The following is a 24,231-nucleotide window of genomic DNA, read 5'->3' as shown; positions in this document are numbered from 1 at the left end:
GTAAAACTCCTGGCAAGTTTTCTTGCGTGCGTCCGTTTTTAACGCGTCTTGACTGTCGTACAGTCTGACATCAGTGACGACTGAGATCATACAGTGTGACGTGGATTGCAGCGCTGATCATGTTCGTACAGTCTGACAAGCAAAGGACTATTATAAATCCGGTGTTCACCGGCTTACAATCACAGACTGAGAGGAAACACGAGCATAACTACGAAGCAAACTTAGAAGTGACTTAGCTATCCGATCTTCAGGCAATTTGCCAGCTCTCCTGAAGGTTTTACATACTTAGGGATTAAGATAACCCCAAACATAAAATAAATAATTCCAAGGAATTATGACCCATTAGTAAAGAAAGTTATGGACTCACTCGAGAGATGGAATGCACTGCCAATTTCTATTATTGGGCGTATAAGTATCCTAAAAATGTCGATCCTACCTAAATTTTTATATCTTTTCCAATCAATTCCACTCCCTCTTTCAGCTTCCTTCTTTGCTGTACTCAAGAAATCATTCGCAAGATTTATATGGAATAATAAACGCCCTCGGTTACGTCTCTCCTTACTCTACCTACCATATGAACGGGGAGGGCTTAAAGTACCAAATATAAAACTTTATTATTGGGCAGCTCAACTCTGCTCTGCTAGGTACTACTTCATAGACACAGACATTCCAGCGTGGATAGATATAGAAAAAGATGCAATAATGATTCCATTACGAATGTATCTTTATTCTTCTCCAATTAAAATGCTCAATAAAACTACGAATACTCCTTTCCTTAGGAATACCATCTCATTATGGTATGAAGCTCACAAGTTTCTAGATGAAGCAATTACAATGTCAGGTTTGTCACCAATTTGGGGTAACACAAAGTTTGTACCGGGTAGAAGTGATAAGGGATTTGAAAACTGGATGTATAAGGGAATAAGTCAAGTAAAAGATTTATACAAGGAAGGTATAATGTATATAATTCCAACAACTGATGAGAAAATAGGATATCCCTCAGAAACATTTTTTAAAATATTTACAAATAAGAAGTTTTATACATTCTGAAATTAAAAACTCTTCAGAACCCCCTTTGTCAACTATAGAAAAGCACACGTTAAAGCATTTAAGAGACAAGGGTAATCTGTCATTATTTTATAATATACTTTTAGAGGGATCAAAAGATAGTTCGCTGTCTTATTTAGCAGCATGGAAGAATGACCTTCAGGAAGACATTTCTAAAGAAGTGAGGATGAATCTTGTTTATTTGCCCAAAATAACAGCATCAATACTAGGAGTAAATTACTTCAATATAAATGGCTTTTGCGGACATACATCACCCCAGTCAAACTACATAAATTTAATCCAAATTTTCCAGATAGTCGTTCAAAATGTAAACACTGAATTGGTAGCCTTTATCATTGTGTATGGGAGTGTAATGAAATTCAAGGATTTTGGAAGGAGATAGTTTTCATGATCGGTAAACTAACTGAAGTAAATATCCCTCTTGCACCCAAATTCTGTCTGTTTCATATTTACCCAGTAAATCTTGAGGTGAATGCAAGAAAGCGCAAACTAATTGATTTTAGTTTACTTCAGGCCAAGCGTACAATTGCTTTAAAATGGAAGGAAACCCAAGGACCTAACCCAGGTCAGTGGTTTAAAGAAATGACCAGCAACCTTGCCTTGGAAAAACTTACTTATGTTGTTAAAGGGAAACTAAAAGACTTTGATCAAATTTGGGCTCCCTTCTTACATTACTGTAACCAAGTTGACCAGACAATATGGGATGATTGAACTACGTAGCTCTTCTGTAGTGGTCATGTCCAATATCTAACTCTGTAATCCAGCAAAACAAATAATAGCTCTGGTAAAATAGTAGAAATAAACTACAAAATGTCAGGCTGTGGGCTGTAATATCAAAATGTATATTTTATTTTACATTATTTTAAGGTTTAGTGTTGTTCTGGATGTCCTGTAATGTGTATCTTATTATCTTCATTCTTAATTGTTTATTTGTTTCTTACTCATTATTTTGTTTATTTTGTTGTCTTTATGTTCAAACAAAAACCAATAAAAAAATGTTGAAAAAAAACGTAGAAGTGACTGATTTTTATAACACTACACAGGCATCACAGAAATAACACTGAGGTCAGCATGTGTGACGATGTATATACTCTTATAGTATTTAGCTATTATTTTCATTTTAGTTTGCATTTTAGTAATATCATTATTTATTTTTGTCATTTTTATTTTTATTTCATTTTTATTCTTAGTCATTTTAGCACTTCAACTTTTAAAATATTTTTTAACTTTGCTTAAGTTTTTTTCAAGTTTAAGTGTTTCATCTAATATTTATATTTTATTTCAGCTTCACTTCAGTTAACAGAAACATACAATTTTTAGTTAACAACCCAGACAGCAACATAGTGTTGGTGTCTCGAAATATCAATGCTGAACTTTTATCAGTGCATTTTGAAATATGATGATTGTTTTCCCTGATCTTGTTCTTCAGGAACAGCTTTTGAAAGGACGAGGTGAAGAAGCTCAGTAATGACCGTATGTAATGCACTTTAATGCACATCAGCTGTACTGACTGACCTATCACATCAGGTGAAGAATAATGCGATTTATTTCATTACATTTATCTTATCATATTCATATCAGGAAGCAGATTTGTCCTGCACTCTTGGTTGAAGTCTGTGAGCCAATCAGATCTCGCAAGAGTCACGTGACTTTAACTAGACTGAGCCGTATTGATCCGGTATTGATTCCTCTTCTCCAGGCTCATTCAGAGCTGAATAAAAGCTCTCATTATTAAGGAGACTGTGAGATTTCTGAGCAATATTGCAGCTCATATCATGAGGAATCATCATTGTTTAAGTTTCGAGAACATCTTTCAGAAACAAAATGGTCAAAAAGAGCGTTTAATGAAACTGAACTGCAGGAATAATTTGATCTGTAGTCAACTTTCACATCAACGAATATGGACAGTTTATTCAATTCATTTATTTGTTTATTAATTAGTATATACTTATTAGGAATTAATTATTTAATAATTACATGATATATCACCTCTCATATCAAGACTTGCTGCTCTCTGGATGGTGTCGCGTCTCCACTTCTTGACGCTGAAGAACGGACCCGCTCCCTCCAGGCTGGCGTGGCGTCTGAGCTTAGACAGGAAGTGGAACACGGTTCCCGGAGCTGGACAGGAAGTGACATCTCTGTCCATCAGCAGGCTTCTGCTCATCACCTCAATCTGGAGAGGAGAACCAGGAGTGAACAGATGGTCACGGGTAACATGGCTGAATCTCAGGACAACATCCGGCTCATATTACAATCCTTAATCAGACTTTTATTTCAGGATTTTTTACAATATGTAAAATAACTCTGTTGTACCCAGAGTGTGTGTCTGTGAAGTTTTAGCTCAAAATACAACACAGATATTTTTGTTGAAATTGTCACTTTTTAAGGGCGAGGTAAAAACGCGTCGTCTTTGTGTGTGTCCCTTTAAATGCAAATGAGCTACTGCTCCCGGCGCATAGGGCGGAGCTTCAAGAGGTTGTGTGTGTGTGTGTGTGTGTGTGTTAGCAGCTCTGATTACCTCACACAGACACGCACTAACATGTTTAAACCGGAGTCAGAAAGATGAAGAGACTCCAGAACAAGTGACGACATGTAGAAGCAACAGGACATTTCTGAACGGTTAGTTGATTAATGTATGTAACTCAATTAGTATATTCTGTCATGATAATCTATAAATCTTTGGGTCAGAACTGTAGTGAGATGCACACAGAGTAACTTTGCAGATGTTGTTTATGCCCATATTGTTGCCTCTGGTCTTCAGTTACGGAACAGAGACTCAAGACAAAGGATACGAGTGAGAAATTGAAAGCTGTAGTACTGAGTACCAGTGGGTGACGATAATGGTGAATGTCTTTGAATAAAGATGGATGGAGATACTGACAGTTCTTCTGTTGTAGATGATTGAGGAGATCGCAGATGACCAGGAGCACACCTATCATTTCCCTCTGGTTTTAGGGAAACGTTATGGGTAGGGTTAGGTTTAGGGGCACAGGAACATGTCTTACTTGGCAAAATCACAGTGACCAATATGTTGATGCTTTGGCAACGTTGTGTTACACAGTCATGCTAATAAAGCTAAAATGAAATTGAAAGTAACTGGACGAGGAAACAGACGATGTAGTGACAGGACGAGAGACGATCAGACTCTTCATAAGAGGAAAGTGAGTCCTCACTCGTGAACGAGGCCAGACAGAGACACTGAGGACACATTTACACATAACCGAGTGTTTAGAGAAACGAATAATCCCCCCCTCCGTCAATAATAACATCGTGTACACAACACCGTCATGTACACCAGTGGTTCCCAACCTTTTTTGTCTGAGACCCCCTTTTTCTCAAGATAATATTTTAGGGCCCCCCTTTACATTTAATGATATTGTCGCTCTTGTAAGCTTGCAGCAAGGATGACAAAATGTTTTTAAACAAACAGTATGTTTGTTACTATAACCAGATATGTTTATGCACAAATAATAGCGTATAATATTGAAAATACTATAACAAAAACATCAGTAGGCCGTTTGTAATGGTCCTATTTGAACAAAAATATCAGTATTCACACTGGTGTGTAGGGAAAAAATAATGAATATAGTCTATTACAAACTGACTGGTGTCTGGGAACTCAATACTTGCATGTTATTTGTCAGGCTTTATCAATCAGTGTGAGGATTGCTGCTGGCAGGGAGTAATTTGGTCAATGCGTGGAGAGATCTTAGACAAGACGCATATTATCTTCAAGGGTCAGTCTGGCCCTGTATTTGGTTTTAAGGGCTGTCATGGTTGAAAACCCATTTTTTGGTCAGCCAGGGGATTGTGAATAAAATGAGCTAATGTAATCTGATCGTTTGGCGCTCTAGCGATTAATAAACATGCGTTTATTAACAGAATAAAGCGTCTTGCGGAAGGACATTGTAGCCGGATCTACTTCTCTCTGTTTATGTCTATGACGAGTCACTGGGTTACACCAGCGGTGCGACCCAACCAATGTAAAATAGTCCCAATATAAACACTTATTATAAGTGTACCATAGTGACTCAGGATAAGACAAAAACACGGTTTGGAAAATGGATTCGTGTACTCACTCATTATATAAATGTAGTAAATTTTGAACACAAAAAAAAGTTACGGACTGCTGCTTTAATGCTCACTGTTCAACACACTTCAAAATATGATGCGACCCCCCAAAGAGCTCGCTGACGCCCCCTTGTGGACCGAGACCCCCCGTTGGGAGCCGATGATGTAAATCAATACGCGTTGAGCGTCATCATAACTATAACCAAACCGCAGTGTAGCGAGAAGGATCACATGGCGTTAAGTCAAGTCAAGTCAAGTCATCCTCATTTATATAGCGCTTTTAAGCATGTATATTGTTTCAATAAGAGCACACCCAGGTTCCTAACTGACGACGAAGACTTAAGAGCAGCCATCAAGTGTTAGACGGTATTCAAGGTTATTACGTGTGGAAGTTTTTTGTCCAATAATTAGAATCTCTGTTTTTTCAGAATTTAGTAGTAGGAAATTACTTAATTTCTTTCAAGAAAGGAACACAGTTGTGAGGATACTGCTTTTTCTAGTATCTTTGACAGAAAAGGTAGATTTGAGATCGGCCTATAATTGACTAATTCTGTAGGATCAAGTTGCGTTTTTTTAACAAGTGGTTTAATCATAGCCAGCTTAAAGGTTTTTGGTACGTATCCTAGAGACAAAGACGAATTAATGATGTTAAGAAGAGGATCTATGACTTCTGGAAGCATCTCTTTCAATAGTTTAGTCGGTATAGGGTCTAACATACATGTTGTCGATTTAGATGAATTAACTAGTTTGCAAAATTCTTCCTCTCCTATGGCAATGAATGAATCAAATTTTACCTCAGGGAGACTATAATGCACTCCCTGATGTGATGCTGTAGTAGACGGTTGCATAGTTATAATTCTGTCCCTAATATTATCAACCTTATAAGTGAAGAAGTTCATAAAGTCATTACTGCTGTGTTTCTTGGAAACTTCTGGGCTTGAAGCTTTCTTTTTCGTTAGTGTAGCCACTTTTTCAAATAAATACCTTGGATTGTGTTTATTTTCTTCTAATAGGGTTGAAAAATAAGCAGATCTAGCAGCTTTTAAAGCCTCTCTGTAAGCAATCGAGCTCTCCTTCCATGAAATCCGAAATACCTCTAGTTTTGTTTTCTTCCAGTTGCACTCCATTTTTCTGGCTGCTCTCTTAAGGGCCCGGGTGTGCTCGTTGTACCACGGCGTTGGACTATTTTCTTTAATCTACTTTAAGCGCAACGGAGCAACTGTGTCTAAAGTGCTGGAAAGGAGAGAGTTAAAAGTTTCTGTTGCAATATCAAGTTCTTCTAAGCTATCTGGGATGCTGAGATGATGAAACTGATCAGGAAGATTATTGATAAAGCAATCTTTCGTGGCAGAAGTGATAGGTCTAACATACTTGTAACACGGAGTTGGCTTTGCAGCCTTGGCTAAATGTAATTTACATGAGACTAGATAATGATCTGAGATGTCGTCGCTCTGCTGCAGAATTTCAACAGCATCAACATTGATTCCATGTGATAATATTAGATCTAGAGTATGATTACGACAATGACTAGGTCCTGACACGTGTTGTCTAACTCCAATAGAGTTAAGAATGTCTTTAAATGCCAATCCCATTGCATCTTTTCCATTATCTACATGAATATTAAAATCACCAACAATTAGGACTTTATCTGCAGTCAATACTAATTCTGATAGAAAGTCAGCAAAGTATTTGATAAAATCTGTATGGTGCCCTGGTGGCCTGTATACAGTTGCCAGCAGAATTCTCAAACTTGATTTATCGTTTACATTATATATTTTTACATTAAGCACCAACACTTCAAAAGAAGTATATTTAAAACTAGATTTTTTAGTGGTTTTGAAAATATTACTATAAATTACAGCAACACCTTCCCCTTTGCCTTTCAGGCGAGGTTCATGTTTATAACAGTAATCATGAGGGGTGGACTCATTTAAAGTAATGTAATCGTCTGGTTTTAGCCAGGTTTCTGTCATACACAGCGTATCTAGGTTATAATCTGAAATCATATCATTAACTATGAGCGCTTTTGAAGTAAGGGATCGAATATTCAGCAACCCAAGCTTTATCGTTTGCTCATCTGTACTATATCTATTTTTTATTTGTTGAATATCAATTAAATTTTTAACCTTAGATCGGTTTGGACGTTTTTTGGATTTCCAAATTCGGGGAACAGACACAGTCTCTATATGATGATATCTAGGTGAAAGAGGCTCTATGTGATGGGATTATCTGACCTTGGTGACGCGAGGCCGCTAGCAGACGGTCGGTTTAGCCAGTTTGTCTGCTTCCTGACCTGAGCCCCAGATTGTCATGTTGCATTATGCATGTTGCAGATTGTTAAGCATTTTCTGGTGCATAATGTGACGTTTGAGAACCTAAAACCCCGTTTCTCCCAGTTCACACGGCAACACATAACCGGCATTATCAGAAATCTCTACTTTGGCCAGAGTTTTTAGAAATAATAATTTTCTGTGATAAAAACGTGGTTTTCGTGTAAACGAGAGGCCGAACCGCAGGGAAATGTCTGCGTCTTCTCTTCGTGTAAACGGGTCATGAGTCAGCGAGTGCTTTTACACCGCCTTTGATGATCGGATGACGTCAGGTGCGAGGGATTAGCGTCTCTGTGATTGGGAAGCATAGCTATATACACTAGATGTCGTCTTAGCTACGGCAGTCTTGGATGAAATCGAAACAGGAATGTACACATTTGTAGATAACTTGTTTGTGTATGTAAGTGATTTTTTTGGTGTGTTTATATGGATGTTTTTAAGATGAAATAGCAAATGTTGTAGTGTAAAGGCCCAACCATGGACTAGAGTTGAAAATTAGCAATAGCTATTTTTTGATTTTTTATTTTTTTTAAGTTTTTTTGGTTCGTTCCAACGGTCAGACATGTATTTTTTATTGAGTCCAGAGAAATTGTAAAAAATGTAAAAAATTGTTGTGAAATGTAATCCCTTGCTGTCTGGTTTTTAGATTTCGTTCGTGTGAACATCCATACGCAGCACAAAAGTCCAGGATCATCCATGAATCCAGCGTTACCGAGCTACTTCCTATGACAAGACCCCTGTCCAAGATGGCGGCGGTTTTGACGCATGCTTAGAACCCCAAGGCGACATCTAGTGTATATATCGGTGATTGTGAAGTGCACGCAGGCGAGGGCCAGAGAGGATGATGGGAAGTGTAGTGAGGAGTAGTGCAGTGTTCTGGGTTTGTCTGCAGTGACTCACGGTCTGGGATCGGGCCGGTTTGCCGGTGTGTTCAGCGCTGGTGTTCAGAGTGGAGTTCAGTGAGTCTCCGGGAAGAGCACAGCTGGAGCTTTGACTGATCCACAATCCTGGAGCCTCCGGCACGGGGCCCTCAGCCGGCTGCACACGCACACACACACACACACACACACACATTTTTATTTGCTCTGCTCCTCAACCTAGTGCACAGAAATTCTAACTCAGTATCTCATCCATCCTTTATGGAGAAGTTGATCCCAGAATGCATTGCGTATCAATGCAAGTTTAGCATTTTTGCCCGAATTTTTTTTTTTATATTTTTTTTTTTTACTTTATTGGAATGGTACGAAACTTTAAGTTTTTGGCAGTTGCTGTATGAAGACACAAAAAAATTAATGGAATGGTCCTGTAATAAATAGTCAGAAATAGCACAGTGGAAATGAATGAGAGTTTCCTCTAGTGGAAGCGTTCGGTACTGCAGCCGAACACACACTCACTGTAAGATCATTTACTGAGATATCAGCCTCACATTTGGAACACAACTTGTTTAGATTTTATGGCTATGATTGTACTTGATTTTAGAGCACCAGAGGGTTAAACTGTTTCTTTTGCCATTATTATGCACACATGCTGTATCATTTGATATCATCATAAAATATTGGTTACACTTTATTTCGATGGTGAAGTTTAGACTGAAAGCATGAGGTGTGTGTCACCTGGAATATGGAGAGTGAGGGGTTTGTTGAGGGTCCGGTGACTGTGACGCTGTTCTCCGGGGATTCAAACTCCATGATGGTGAGGATCTTCAGCGCTGGCGCCGGGATGTGCAGGTGTGTGAGACGAGCTTTCTTCAGGTGATGGAAGTCTCCTTCTGTGAGTGTGTACCTGACAGAGAGAGAGAGAGAGAGAGAGAGAGAGAGAGTGTGTGTACCTGACAGAGAGTGAGAGAGAGAGAGTGTGTACCTGACAGAGAGTGAGAGAGAGAGAGTGTGTACCTGACAGAGAGTGAGAGAGAGAGAGTGTGTACCTGACAGAGAGTGAGAGAGAGTGAATGTGTACCTGATAGAGAGTGAGAGAGAGTGTGTACCTGACAGAGAGTGAGAGAGAGAGAGTGTGTTCCTGACAGAGAGTGAGAGAGAGAGAGAGTGTGTACCTGACAGAGAGTGAGAGAGAGAGAGTGTGTACCTGACATAGAGTGAGAGAGAGTGAGTGTGTACCTGACAGAGAGTGAGAGAGAGAGAGTGTGTACCTGACAGAGAGTGAGAGAGAGAGTGTGTACCTGACAGAGAGTGAGAGAGAGAGAGTGTGTACCTGACATAGAGTGAGAGAGAGAGAGTGTGTACCTGACAGAGAGTGAGAGAGAGAGAGTGTGTACCTGACATAGAGTGAGAGAGAGTGAGTGTGTACCTGACAGAGAGAGAGAGAGAGAGTGTGTACCTGACAGAGAGTGAGAGAGAGAGAGTGTGTACCTGACAGAGAGTGAGAGAGAGAGAGTGTGTACCTGACAGAGAGTGAGAGAGAGTGAATGTGTACCTGATAGAGAGTGAGAGAGAGTGTGTACCTGACAGAGAGTGAGAGAGAGAGAGTGTGTTCCTGACAGAGAGTGAGAGAGAGTGAGTGTGTACCTGACATAGAGTGAGAGAGAGTGAGTGTGTACCTGACAGAGAGTGAGAGAGAGTGAGTGTGTACCTGACACAGAGAGAGAGAGAGTGAGTGTGTACCTGACAGAGAGAGTGAGAGAGAGTGAGTGAGAGAGAGAGAGAGTGAGTGTGTACCTGACAGAGAGTGAGAGAGAGAGAGTGTGTACCTGACAGAGAGAGAGAGTGAGTGAGAGAGAGAGAGAGAGAGTGAGTGTGTACCTGACAGAGAGTGAGAGAGAGTGAGTGTGTAACTGACAGAGAGTGAGAGAGAGTGAGTGTGTACCTGACAGAGAGTGAGAGAGAGAGAGTGTGTACCTGACAGAGAGAGAGAGTGAGTGAGAGAGAGAGAGAGAGAGTGAGTGTGTACCTGACAGAGAGTGAGAGAGAGTGAGTGTGTAACTGACAGAGAGAGAGAGAGAGAGTGTACCTGACAGAGAGTGAGAGAGAGAGATTGTGTACCTGACAGAGAGTGAGAGAGAGAGAGTGTGTACCTGACAGAGAGTGAGAGAGAGTGAGTGTGTACCTGACAGAGAGTGAGAGAGAGAGAGAGAGTGTGTACCTGACAGAGAGTGAGAGAGTGAGAGAGAGAGAGTGTGTACCTGACAGAGAGTGAGAGAGAGTGAGTGTGTACCTGACAGAGAGTGAGAGAGAGTGAGTGTGTACCTGACAGAGAGTGAGAGAGAGTGAGTGTGTACCTGACAGAGAGTGAGAGAGAGAGTGTGTACCTGACAGAGAGTGAGAGAGAGTGAGTGTGTACCTGACAGAGACTGAGAGAGAGTGAGTGTGTACCTGACACAGAGAGAGAGAGAGTGAGTGTGTACCTGACAGAGAGAGATAGAGAGAGAGTGTGTACCTGACAGAGAGAGATAGAGAGAGAGTGAGTGTGTACCTGACAGAGAGAGAGTGAGAGAGAGAGAGAGAGAGAGAGAGTGTGTACCTGACAGAGAGTGAGAGAGAGAGAGAGTGTGTACCTGACAGAGAGTGAGTGAGAGAGAGAGAGAGAGTGTGTACCTGACAGAGAGTGAGAGAGAGTGCGTGTGTACCTGACAGAGAGTGAGAGAGAGTGAGTGTGTACCTGACAGAGAGAGAGTGAGAGAGAGAGTGTGTACCTGACAGAGAGTGAGAGAGAGAGTGAGTGTGTACCTGACAGAGAGTGAGAGAGAGAGTGAGTGTGTACGTGACACAGAGAGTGAGAGAGAGAGTGAGTGTGTACCTGACACAGAGAGTGAGAGAGAGAGTGAGTGTGTACCTGACACAGAGAGTGAGAGAGAGAGTGAGTGTGTACCTGACAGAGAGTGAGAGAGAGAGTGAGTGTGTACCTGACAGAGAGAGAGTGAGAGAGAGAGTGTGTACCTGACAGAGAGTGAGATAGAGAGAGTGTGTACCTGACAGAGAGAGAGAGAGTGTGTACCTGACAGAGAGTGAGAGAGTGAGTGTGTACCTGACAGAGAGAGAGTGATAGCGAGAGAGAGAGAGAGAGTGAGTGTGTACCTGACACAGAGAGAGAGAGAGAGAGAGTGAGTGTGTACCTGACAGAGAGTGAGAGAGAGAGAGAGAGTGAGTGTGTACCTGACAGAGAGAGAGTGAGAGAGAGAGAGTGAGTGTGTACCTGACAGAGAGAGAGTGAGAGAGAGAGAGAGAGTGAGTGTGTACCTGACAGAGAGAGAGTGAGAGAGAGAGAGAGAGAGTGAGTGTGTGTGTGTGTGTGTGTGTGTGTGTGTGTGTGTGTGTGTGTGTGTGAGAGACTCTGGTGTTCAGATGGAGCGTTTACTACCGATCAGCCGCTGCACTGACAAAATGCGCATAAAATAATCACAGCCTTTGCCAAATCTTGTGTGGTTTGATTGTGATTAGTTGTGCAGCGCTAGTACAGAGATCCTCTTCATTCAACTATATCAGTTCAGGTTTAACGGCTTGTTTTCACACCAAGAATCATAACTATATCAGCGTATAAACTAAACAGAAAAAACTCAATTATGAAATTAAAATGTGACAATATTGAAATTTATGATTTTGTCTTATTTCTAGAGCTGTCAAATCGATTAATTACAATTAATAGCATCTAACATAAAAGTTTGTGTTTATATGTATTCAATATACACACACACGCACACACACATATATACACATATATTTATACAGTCATGGTCAGAATTAATGGCACCCCTGGTAAATATGATCAAAAATGCCTGTAAAAAATAATTTTGCATCATTTATCCATTTGATCTTTCATTCAAAAAATGTGCACAAATCTAACCTTTCATTGAAGTGCAAGAATTGGGGAAATCACATTATGAAATAAAAGTTTTTCTCCAAAACATAGATATACACAAACTTTTATGTTAGATGCGATTAGGGTAGGTTCGATTTGATAGCCCTACCATAATTGGTTTATAAGTCATCAACTCTTTGTCGATACTTTTTGAATAATTTCAACTTTTTATATAATTTCGACTCGGTATCTCATAATTCTATTTTCATGTCATGATAATGACTTTGAATGCAGTGTTACTCTAGGTAAGTAATTAGCAACTACTTACACCTTCAACGGTGTAGTTAGATTACAGTAGTAATTGCTGTCTAAATCCCATAATAACCTTGATCAGTTGAACAATACAAGGATAGATATGAAACAGCTCTTTTAATTCTTTTAAACAAAGAACATATATAGAAAAAAAGGCCACTTTTTTCTCGCCTTTGTTGCCATTAGCTTGCTTAGTTAGGGACATTACATTTAATATTCAACAATATTATTGATCTCCTGCTGGACGATGACATCACTGTTTTTTACAGAGTGGATATATATATATATAAATTAAAAATGAACCATCACTGAACTTCTAGAAAAAACATTTCTGCATTATTTTCCTGTTATCTCTGTAAAGCTGCTGTAAAACACTCTGTATAAATTAACGTGACTTGATTTGAATATAAAAGTGCATAAATCATTTTCGAACTGAACAAAGTATTTGAAGGGAAAGGTTAAGGAACCGTGTCTGACCTTCGACCTTTCTCCTGGTCTTTGGCGCTCTGCTCAAAGATGGCCGCCTCGTTGAAAGAGACCCGTCGCCCGGTGAGGGACGCAGACAGGAAGTGATCCGTGTTCGCATCGCCATGACAACCGGAAGTGGACAGCGAATCCCCACTCTCGAGTCTGATGGTGATGTCTGAAGAAGACGAAGAAAAACCTCAATAATCCACATTGGTTTCTCTTTTCAGGAGGCACGATGATCATTAACCATCAAGTTACTGTAAAAGAGTAATTAATTACTAGCTACTCATTACAACAGTGTAGTTAGATTACGGTGCTAATTACTGTCTTTTAAAAGTATTAAAAGTATAACTGTTGAACAATACAAGGATAGACATGAAACGGCTCTTTTAATTCTTTCAAATAAATAATATAAAAATTGCATAAATTATTTTTGAACTGACCAAAGTATTTAAAGTGCAATGGTTACATCAAAAACATACATTTTAACATTAGATGTTACATTTTTATGGTAAATCCACTATTGTTTTATATAGAATTGTTCTATTAGTCTATATATAATGCAATTACATCAGAAGTAACTGTAATCAAATCACAGAAAAATTAAGAGTTATCCCCTACTTTACTTTTTCAAGGAAAAGTAATTATATTACAGTAATTAATTACTTAGTAATGCATTACTCCCAACACTGACCCTACGTATATTTATCAATATTGTGGCTTAAATGACTGCTAATTACATTTGGGATTTGTTAAATTCACTTAATTTCGCTGTTTTTTACCTCAGACATTAATATTTAAATCTCTTAATAGAACAAAACCGATTAATATTTAAATCTCTTAATAGAACAAAACGGATTGATATTTAAATCTCTTAATAGAACAAAACCGATTAATATTTAAATCTCTTAATAGAACAAAACCGATTAATATTTAAATCTCTTAATAGAACAAAACGGATTGATATTTAAATCTCTTAATAGAACAAAACCGATTAATATTTAAATCTCTTAATAGAACAAAACCAATTAATATTTAAAACACTTAATAGAATAAAACTAAATAAAATTTAAATCTCTTAATAGAACAAAACCGATAAATAAATAATTACATCAAAATAAAAACGATTTATATTTAGAACAAAAAAAAAATGATTAAACTTTAAATCTCTCAATGAAACAAAACTGACAGACATAATCTCCTCATTGCCGTGACTACATGAACTGATAGTGAATTGTGTGTGAATCGCCGGTATTAAGGCATGTTCAGGCACCTTGTGTCGGCTGACTCTCCTCTACGTATGTAGTGTTGGTTTTTTCCAGGTCATCACTGGCTCTGAACAGCAAACAAACGCAAACAACAACATCATAATGTGAGAATATCAGCATCATTCATCCGTTGCACTCAAGCATCTGAGATGTGTCGGTTCGTTTGTGTCGGGTTTATTCTGAGATAACAAATGGCTGGATGTTCATTATCTCACTTATTACACGGCTATTTGCCACATAAGTAAATAATTAGACACAAAATATTGATCTGAGTCGAAATATGTTATTAGCTCTTTAAACGCAAAGCTTACGCGGAGATAGCAGTTTCAGCTGCAAGATCCCACTAGACGGACATTTAAGAGTCATAACACTTATTACACAGCATTTCAACACATAAATTATTATGGAAATCAGAGATATTGATACCAGATTAAACTGTTTTAAAATTGTACCTGTTTTTATCTTATAATCCAACAGTGAACAAAACAATAGACACAAAATGGATGCGCTGCATTTGTATGAAACGATGGCATAATTAAATAACTGTACGCAAAATATTTATTCGACTGAGTTTTAATATTTTATTACCTCACCAAAAGCAAAACTTCCACGAAGAAAAACCGTACCTAGCGAGTGTATAGCGCTGAAACGGTTCCTAGCGAGTGTATAGCGCTGAAACGGTTCCTAGCGAGTGTATAGCGCTGAAACCGTACCTAGCGCTGAAACCGTACCTAGCGAGTGTGTAGCGCTGAAGCGGTTCCTAGCGAGTGTATAGCGCTGAAACGGTTCCTAGTGAGCGTATAGCGCTGAAACAGTTCCTAGCGAGCGTATAGCGCTGAAACGGTTCCTAGTGAGCGTATAGCGCTGAAACGGTTCCTAGCGAGCGTATAGCGCTGAAACGGTTCCTAGCGAGCGTATAGCGCTGAAACGGTTCCTAGCGAGCGTATAGCGCTGAAACGGTTCCTAGTGAGCGTATAGCGCTGAAACGGTTCCTAGCGAGCGTATAGCGCTGAAGCGGTTCCTAGCGAGCGTATAGCGCTGAAACGGTTCCTAGTGAGCGTATAGCGCTGAAACGGTTCCTAGCGAGCGTATAGCGCTGAAACGGTTCCTAGGGAGCGTATAGCGCTGAAACGGTTCCTAGTGAGTGTATAGCGCTGAAACGGTTCCTAGCGAGTGTATAGCGCTGAAACTGTTCCTAGTGAGTGTATAGCGCTGAAACAGTTCCTAGCGAGCGTATAGCGCTGAAACCGTACCTAGCGAGCGTATAGCGCTGAAACGGTTCCTAGTGAGCGTATAGCGCTGAAACGGTTCCTAGCGAGCGTATAGCGCTGAAGCGGTTCCTAGCGAGCGTATAGCGCTCGAACGGTTCCTAGTGAGCGTATAGCGCTGAAACGGTTCCTAGCGAGCGTATAGCGCTGAAACGGTTCCTAGGGAGCGTATAGCGCTGAAACGGTTCCTAGTGAGTGTATAGCGCTGAAACGGTTCCTAGCGAGTGTATAGCGCTGAAACTGTTCCTAGTGAGTGTATAGCGCTGAAACGGTTCCTAGCGAGCGTATAGCGCTGAAACATTTCCTAGTGAGCGTATAGCGCTGAAACGGTTCCTAGCGAGCGTATAGCGCTGAAACGGTTCCTAGCGAGTGTATAGCGCTGAAACGGTTCCTAGCGAGTTTATAGCGCTGAAACAGTTCCTAGTGAGTGTATAGCGCTGAAACGGTTCCTAGAGAGTGTATAGCGCTGAAACGGTTCCTAGCGAGTGCATAGCGTTAAAACGATTTCTAGTGAGCGTATAGCGCTGAAACGGTTCCTAGCGAGCGTATAGCGCTGAAACGGTTCCTAGTGAGTGTATAGCTCTGAAACGGTTCCTAGTGAGCGTATAGCGCTGAAACGATTCCTAGTGAGTGTATAGCGCTGAAATGGTTCCTAGTGAGTGTATAGCGCTGAAACAGTTCCTAGCGAGTGCATAGCGCTGAAACGGTTCCTAGCGAGTGCATACCGTTGAAACGGTTTCTAGCGAGCGCATAGCACTGAAACGGTTCCTAGCGAGCGTATAGCGCTGAAACGGTTCCTAGCGAGCGTATAGCGCTGAAACGGTTCCTAGCGAGTGTATAGCGGTGAAATGGTTCCTAGTGAGCGTATAGCGCTGAAACAGTTCCTAGCGAGTGCATAGCGCTGAAGCGGTTCCTAGCGGGCGTATAGCACTGAAACGGTTCCTAGCGAGCGTATAGCACTGAAACGGTTCCTAGCGAGCGTATAGCGCTGCGCTGAAACGGTTCCTAGCGAGCGTATGTCGCTGAAACGGTTCCTAGCGACAGTATAGCGCTGAAACCATTCCTAGCGAGCGTATAGCGCTGAAACCGTTCCTAGCGAGCGTATACCCCTGAAACGGTTCCTAGCCAGCGTATAGCGCTGCTGACTTCAGTGACCCGGATGAGCCTGTGTTTCTGTGTTCTGTTATTATCTATATTGTAATCTATGTTGTTTTCTGTTGTTATATATTGGAATAATATACCGCTAAATGGCGCGATTGACCAATAAAGTATTGAATCAAGTATTCCATGTAATAAAGGTAGCGCTGAAACGGTTCCTAGCGAGCGTATAGCGCTGAAGCGGTTCCTAGCGAGCGTATAGCGCTGAAACGGTTCCTAGTGAGCGTATAGCGCTGAAACGGTTCCTAGCGAGCGTATAGCGCTGAAACGGTTCCTAGGGAGCGTATAGCGCTGAAACGGTTCCTAGTGAGTGTATAGCGCTGAAACGGTTCCTAGCGAGTGTATAGCGCTGAAACTGTTCCTAGTGAGTGTATAGCGCTGAAACGGTTCCTAGCGAGCGTATAGCGCTGAAACATTTCCTTGTGAGCGTATAGCGCTGAAACGGTTCCTAGCGAGCGTATAGCGCTGAAACGGTTCCTAGCGAGTGTATAGCGCTGAAACGGTTCCTAGCGAGTTTATAGCGCTGAAACAGTTCCTAGTGAGTGTATAGCGCTGAAACGGTTCCTAGAGAGTGTATAGCGCTGAAACGGTTCCTAGCGAGTGCATAGCGTTGAAACGATTTCTAGTGAGCGTATAGCGCTGAAACGGTTCCTAGCGAGCGTATAGCGCTGAAACGGTTCCTAGTGAGTGTATAGCTCTGAAACGGTTCCTAGTGAGCGTATAGCGCTGAAACGATTCCTAGTGAGTGTATAGCGCTGAAATGGTTCCTAGTGAGTGTATAGCGCTGAAACAGTTCCTAGCGAGTGCATAGCGCTGAAACGGTTCCTAGCGAGTGCATACCGTTGAAACGGTTTCTAGCGAGCGCATAGCACTGAAACGGTTCCTAGCGAGCGTATAGCGCTGAAACGGTTCCTAGCGAGCGTATAGCGCTGAAACGGTTCCTAGCGAGTGTATAGCGGTGAAATGGTTCCTAGTGAGCGTATAGCGCTGAAACAGTTCCTAGCGAGTGCATAGCGCTGAAGCGGTTCCTAGCGGGCGTATAGCACTGAAACGGTTCCTAGCGAGCGTATAGCACTGAAACGGTTCCTAGCGAGCGTATAGCGCTGCGCTGAAACGGTTCCTAGCGAGCGTATGTCGCTGAAACGGTTCCTAGCGACAGTATAGCGCTGAAACCATTCCTAGCGAGCGTATAGCGCTGAAACCGTTCCTAGCGAGCGTATACCCCTGAAACGGTTCCTAGCCAGCGTATAGCGCTGCTGACTTCAGTGACCCGGATGAGCCTGTGTTTCTGTGTTCTGTTATTATCTATATTGTAATCTATGTTGTTTTCTGTTGTTATATATTGGAATAATATACCGCTAAATGGCGCGATTGACCAATAAAGTATTGAATCAAGTATTCCATGTAATAAAGTTTAACACACACACACTATATGTGCCGATAAAAAGCTTTGTCTAGTCCAGTATTTCCAGTGAAAAAAATTACATTCTAGAGGATTCTGTGCTGATAGACCTGATAATGACTGGAGTAACTGTGTGTATGTGCGTGTGCGTGCGTTTGTGTACGAATGGTGAGGTTTTCATGCTGTGTGAATGTTGACCTGGAGTATCGTCGTTCTCCTCGACAGCATCGGTGACAGAAGATCAGCAGAACAGACAGAACCATCAGCGTCCCGCCGGCGAACACACACACCATCACCAGCAGAAGCACATAGTTCTCCTGAGAGTCCGACACCAGAGGAACGTCCTGGAGCACACACACACACACACACGTGTCAATCTGAGATCAGTGTCAAGCGGGTTTTCACAGAAAGCTTTCTGTTTTTCTGCTTTCGGTGTATTCTGAGACAGAAGATGACGGAGACGTGAGGCTGGACTCGGAAACCCTCCAGAACACCCAAGAAACCCCAGTTCGGTCAGGACCACTATCGTCAAATATGATTGACAGTTAGCATACAGTTTGGATCAGCGGTATGATTCTGTTCTGGGCAGCCTAGCATGGATACGAGCAGGAGAGCAGCAATAACCCCCTCAGGGTGAATAAAACAACCAACATGACTGTATTGCAGATATCATTAATTAATAAAGATTTTAATGTACAACATAATTCGAGAATTTAGTCTGATTCAATGCCAAATCCTGCCTGGAGACAGGAGGAGCTGGGGAGGAGGGAGGGTAATCCGCTCCTGAGAAACACTACAGCTGCTGATAATACTGAAAGAGATTAGGCTTGTTCGACTTGAACCGGCGCTGCGCAGACCGATCGGTTGATGACATCAAAGTACCGCGAGAGCGATTCAAAAGCATAAGGAGCCGTCTGCTCTCTAATCGCTCTCGCGGTACTTTGATGTCATCAACCGATCGGTCTGTGCAGCGCCGGTTCAAGTCGAACAAGCCTTTTGTGAATGGAGGAGTGGGTGGGGCTGGACTCTGGGCTCCTGCGTGATGATTGGACGGTCTGTTGTGAATGGAGGAGTGGGCGGGGATGGACTCTGGGCTTCTGCGTGATGATTGGACAGTCTGTTGTGAATGGAGGAGTGGGCGGGGCTGAACTCCGGGCTTCTGCGTGATGATTGGACGGTCTGTTGTGAATGGAGGAGTGGGCGGGGCTTGACTCCGGGCTTCTGCGTGATGATTGGACGGTCGGTTGTGAATGGAGGAGTGGGCGGGGCTGGACTCTGGGCTTCTGTGTGATGATTGGACAGTCTGTTGTAAATGAAGGAGTGGGCGGGGCTGGACTCCGGGCTTCTACGTGATGATTGGAGGGTCTGTTGTGAATGGAGGAGTGGGCGGGGCTGGACTCCGGGCTTCTGCGTGATGATTCGACAGTCTGTTGTGAATGGGCTTCTGCGTGATGATTGGAGGGTCTGTTGTGAATGGAGGAGTGGGCGGGGATGGACTCCGGGCTTCTGCGTGATGATTGGACGGTCTGTTGTGAATGGAGGAGTGGGCGGGGCTGGACTCTGGGCTTCTGCGTGATTATTTGACGGTCTGTTGTGAATGGAGGAGTGGGTGGGGCTGGACTCCGGGCTTCTGAGTGATGATTGGATGGTCTGTTGTGAATGGAGGAGTGGGCGGGGCTGGACTCTGGGCTTCCTCGTGATGATTGGAGGGTCTGTTGTGAATGGAGGAGTGGGCGTTTCGCCCATCGAGTTTAATATCTTTTTTTTTAGATTCTTTGTTCAATTAATCATTAATACAGCTTCCCCTCTTTGAAAGACCAGCAGCCGGCACTGGTTTATATATGAATACAGTGATAGTGTCGTATTCCTAAAGTTAGAGGATCAGCTGAGAGTCACTTACGCAAGCTCGACTAGCGTGACCCGCCAGAACTGACGCTACGTTTGATGTCTGAGTGCTTTTTATGACTTGCATCACTCGATTTTTATTGTATTTGTAACGTGAGTCAATATATAAATAAACAGATTCATACAGAGCCGACCCTGACCTCCCTGGGGCCCTAAGCAAAATTCTGTTAAGGGGCCCTCCAACCTGACCCATGAGCCATGTAAACCATTCACAGTCACACCTGGCACCACAGTGCTCCAACTACAATCCTCCCTCCTTTAACTAGTAGGCTAATGAAAATGTAATTCCAGATATCAGAAATAGACATATTTTATATTAATATCAAGAATTCACATTTTAAATAGTACAAATTTAATTATTGATATCAAAAAGGCATACTGTGATGAATAAAAGCTAAAATGGCTTGCCATAGCATATCACTGTGTTTTAAATGATAAAAGCAATACTAGATACTTGATGGCTATTATTTACTGAGGGATGTCCATCCATATTGTCCAATATGTCCAGCCAATCAACAATTTTAAATGCAATATAGCCTATAAATCAATACTCATTGTCAATACATTGCTTCCCATCTTGCTTTATTGCAGAGTTGTAACTAAACTGACTTGGAGACTAGATAATCATTGTCTTGTTTTAAAAGGAGTGCCATCAAGCCCATATATTATACTGGTCCCCGCAGATGTTTTGCTGGAAAGTGCGCGTTTCATTTGAACAGATTGTATATAAATCACTCAATGGTCTAGGACCTCAATACATTGCAGATATGATCACTGAATATAAACCCAACAGATCACTCAGATCACTAGGATCACATCAGCTAGAAATACCAAGTGTTCACTCTAAGCATGGCGAGTCCGCTTTTAGCTAATATGCCAGCCGCAGCTGGAACCAGCTTCCAGAAGAGATCAGATGTGCTCCTACAGTCACATTCAAATCCAAACTCGCAACACTTCTGTTTAACTGTGCATTTACTGAATGAGCACTGTGCCACTGTTCGTCCGACTGTTCGTACTGTATTTCATTTGATATTTTATTCTAAACTGTTTTAATTATTCTGATTTCTTTTGATTATTTTAATTTCTTCTATGTACAGCACTTTGAATTACCATTGTGTATGAAATGTGCTATATAAATAAACTTGCCTTGCCTTGCCTTGCCTTGCGGATATGAACTCATGTTTACTGGCAATGCGGTTATCTTTTCCGAGCTGCAGTCTATAAACAAACCTTTGCTGTTTGATATTTGTCATTTATCAAACGTAATAAATAGTTGTATTTCAGTCTCACTTTTTTTGTCAGGCACAAAGTCATAGAACACAGCCCTGGAAGTGGCCGGCATTAGCAAGCAAGACACAGAAAGACAAAAAGATGCACCGCCCAGCTGGGTTAGCAAGACAGACAGACTAGAGAGAGATGCATATCAAATTAAAGGGATATTTCACCCAAAAATGTAAATTCTGTCAGTAATTACTCTCCCTCATGTTGTTCAACCCCATAAGACCTTCGTTCATCTTCGAAACACAGATTAAGATATTTGTGATTAAATCTGAGAGCTGGATCACTCCTCCATAGGCTTCTATGGGATTGAAACTTGTTCCCCGAAAAGTTATTAAAGACATCGTTAAAATAGTCCAAGTGACTACAGTGGCTCAATCTTTATCTCAATCTAGTGGCGTAAGTTTATCAAGCGACGAGAATACTTTTTGTGCGCAAAAAAAACTAAAATAACGACTATATTTCAACTCTTCATTTCCTTCTCTGTGGGCCTCGAGTCAGTTAGCGTAGTGTGATAGCGTAGCGCTACGTCGGCTCACTATTGGCCGACGCTGGTCATGTGTGTGATGATGCGTGTGACGTACGACACAGAAGCGCTGCGCTGTTACACTAGTGAACTGACTCGAGGCCCACAGAGAAGGAAATCAATAGTTGAAACAAAGTAGTTATTTTTGTTTGTTTTTTTGCTTTTCGTGACTAGAAGGATAATTCCGCTTAATCTTCTTACCGATGTTGTAAACTTTGATTGACGCGCTTTGACACGAGGCGGAGGCTATGGATTCATATTTAGAACAAAACCAATTCATATTTAAATCTCTTTATAGAACAAAATCAATTAATATTAAAATCTCTTTATAGAACAAAACCGATTAATATTTAGAAAAAAAACTGATTAATATGTAAATCTTGTAATAGAACAAAACCAATTAATAGAACTAAAAAATGATTGATTAATAGCTTTTCTGATTTTTTTGTAATTTATGAACTTTGCTACATTTATATCTTTACTGAATCAACACTGTTGATCTGAATACTGACTCTGTTCTCTTCTAGTGTCGATTTACAGCTGAATATGAACTTGTCTCATATTTGATGACGTTTGCATCATTGATTCTGTTATTTTCCTGTTTATTACAGTGAAGCTGCTTTAGAAACTTTCTATGAACTAATGCTGTCAGATTAAAGGCATAATTCACCCAGAAATGATCATCGTTTACTCCACGTCAAACATGTATGACTCACTGTCTTCATAAAAGCAGATGTTTTCAGAAATCTGTTATTTTTCTCCATATAATGAAAGTCAATAACTTCATCAGAATACCGTCAGAAAGAAAGTCCTACAGGTCTGAATGACACGAGGACGAGTAAATGATTCATTTCATGGGTTAACTATCCCGGTTTACTGCTTATGGCGGCTGGTGATGGCGCAGTGGATAAGACACATGCCTCTGGTGTGAGAGACCCGGGTTCGAATCCACTGTGAGACACCAATGTGTCCCTGAGCAAGACACTTAACCCCTAGTTGCTCCAGACCCGTGCGACCTCTGAAATATATAGCAATTGTAAGTCGCTTTGGATAAAAGCGTCAGCTAAATGTAAATGTACTACTGTAACATACTGTTTTAACTCCATTAAATATACATAATTCATCTGTGTGGTAACACATCTGATAGTTCTCTGGAGACTCAACAGCGCTGGAGAATACAGTTAACTTTGCGATTGATTAATAAGCGCTGACCGACTGTACATAATCAAAAGTCTAAAGAAAGATCTTCAGTTTGATTTCTGCCTCTCTCTGAATGCGAAATGAGGACATAGTGCGCTAAAATTAGAGACAGAATTAGGCCACTGAGGAGTGTGTGTGTGTGTGTGTGTGTGCTGGTGAATGTGTAGTGCACACGACTGTGACACACACAAGCTCCTCCTCCTCATGTGATGTCACTCTGTCCATCCAGTGGGATCTGCGTCTCCATGGCAACAGCCTCCCTCACCTGAGGTCCTCATTAAAGAACAGGTGAATCACTCCTGACTTCAGATCAGCCTTTACAATTATTAATTTTTAATGGTTGTATTATGATTTATATATATTTGTAATACTTGTCTGTGTTGTGTTGGGGTTTTTAAGGCATGAGTCTGAGGGAAACGGAATTTCAATCCTCAGTATGTCCTGTACATATAGAATTGACAATAAACTTGAACTTGAACTTTACACTCCATATTAACTATGTAGAATGCATTTTTTTTTCAATTATGGCCAGTATACCTCTAACTCAGATGCTATTTCTATCTAAAATACATTAACAATAATAACCACTATTTTTGTACAATGGAAAATAAACAGAAGCAAACAATTAAGTAAAATCTTAAAATCAAACACTGTTGTGTGTGAATGAACGTCCAGAACACATTAAAGTTTGTGTTTACTGTTAGAACGCTGTGTGTTAGCGGCCGCTAAGCTAATAACTAATGATCTTTACAACGGAAGTGAATCAATCAAAACTAACTTTATCTGGACAATAACTTTATTCTAGATCTGCTGTACAATCTCTGTTACTGTAATCTCCTATTATCACTGTAAAGCTGCTGTGAAACTCTATATTGTTAAAGCGCTGTAGAAATGAAGGAGACTCGACTAAAAACTACAAAAGCAGCGCTCTAGTTAGGACAGGATTGAAGTTAAATAAAAATATAAAGTTATTAAACTTAACTATGCCTTTGGCCAAATCGATTTCCTCTGGAACGAGTAATAGACCAAAGATTGTTCGTTTGTTATAGCCAAAATTAATTATATCTCGTTTTTATCCCTGATCGACCTAAGCAGCAAATTCCCGAAGGATGGTCGGGATAAAGCTGTTCATATTTCCCAAAACATGTAAAGTAATGTTCAAATAGGCTGTATGTCTATATATAAATCACATATTTTAGATCTAAACAACTACATTTTCACCTAA

The 24,231-nt window shown here is 41.0% G+C and overlaps 1 protein-coding gene across 1 annotated transcript in view; it reads right to left on the bottom strand.

The window, feature by feature from the left end:
• Window positions 1–24,231, bottom strand: part of cbarpa (CACN subunit beta associated regulatory protein a) — a 42,467-nt gene that overhangs the window by 9,197 nt on the left and 9,039 nt on the right. The window contains exons 3-8 of the mRNA XM_077230497.1: window positions 18,296–18,441; window positions 14,275–14,336; window positions 13,011–13,176; window positions 9,086–9,254; window positions 8,373–8,510; window positions 3,058–3,244 (exon numbers count right to left, since the gene is read on the bottom strand). Of these exons, the coding sequence (XP_077086612.1) occupies window positions 3,058–3,244; window positions 8,373–8,510; window positions 9,086–9,254; window positions 13,011–13,176; window positions 14,275–14,336; window positions 18,296–18,441 (868 nt within the window). The remainder of the gene's footprint in view (window positions 1–3,057; window positions 3,245–8,372; window positions 8,511–9,085; window positions 9,255–13,010; window positions 13,177–14,274; window positions 14,337–18,295; window positions 18,442–24,231) is intronic.

The sequence above is a fragment of the Siphateles boraxobius genome, unplaced genomic scaffold, assembly GCF_051911475.1.
Source record: "Siphateles boraxobius isolate OS27281-9 unplaced genomic scaffold, OSU_SipBor_1 146, whole genome shotgun sequence".
In the NCBI taxonomy this organism is placed as follows: domain Eukaryota; kingdom Metazoa; phylum Chordata; class Actinopteri; order Cypriniformes; family Leuciscidae; genus Siphateles; species Siphateles boraxobius.
The sequence above is the reverse complement of the archived record's forward strand: the minus strand, read 5'-3'. Positions and strand labels throughout refer to the sequence as shown.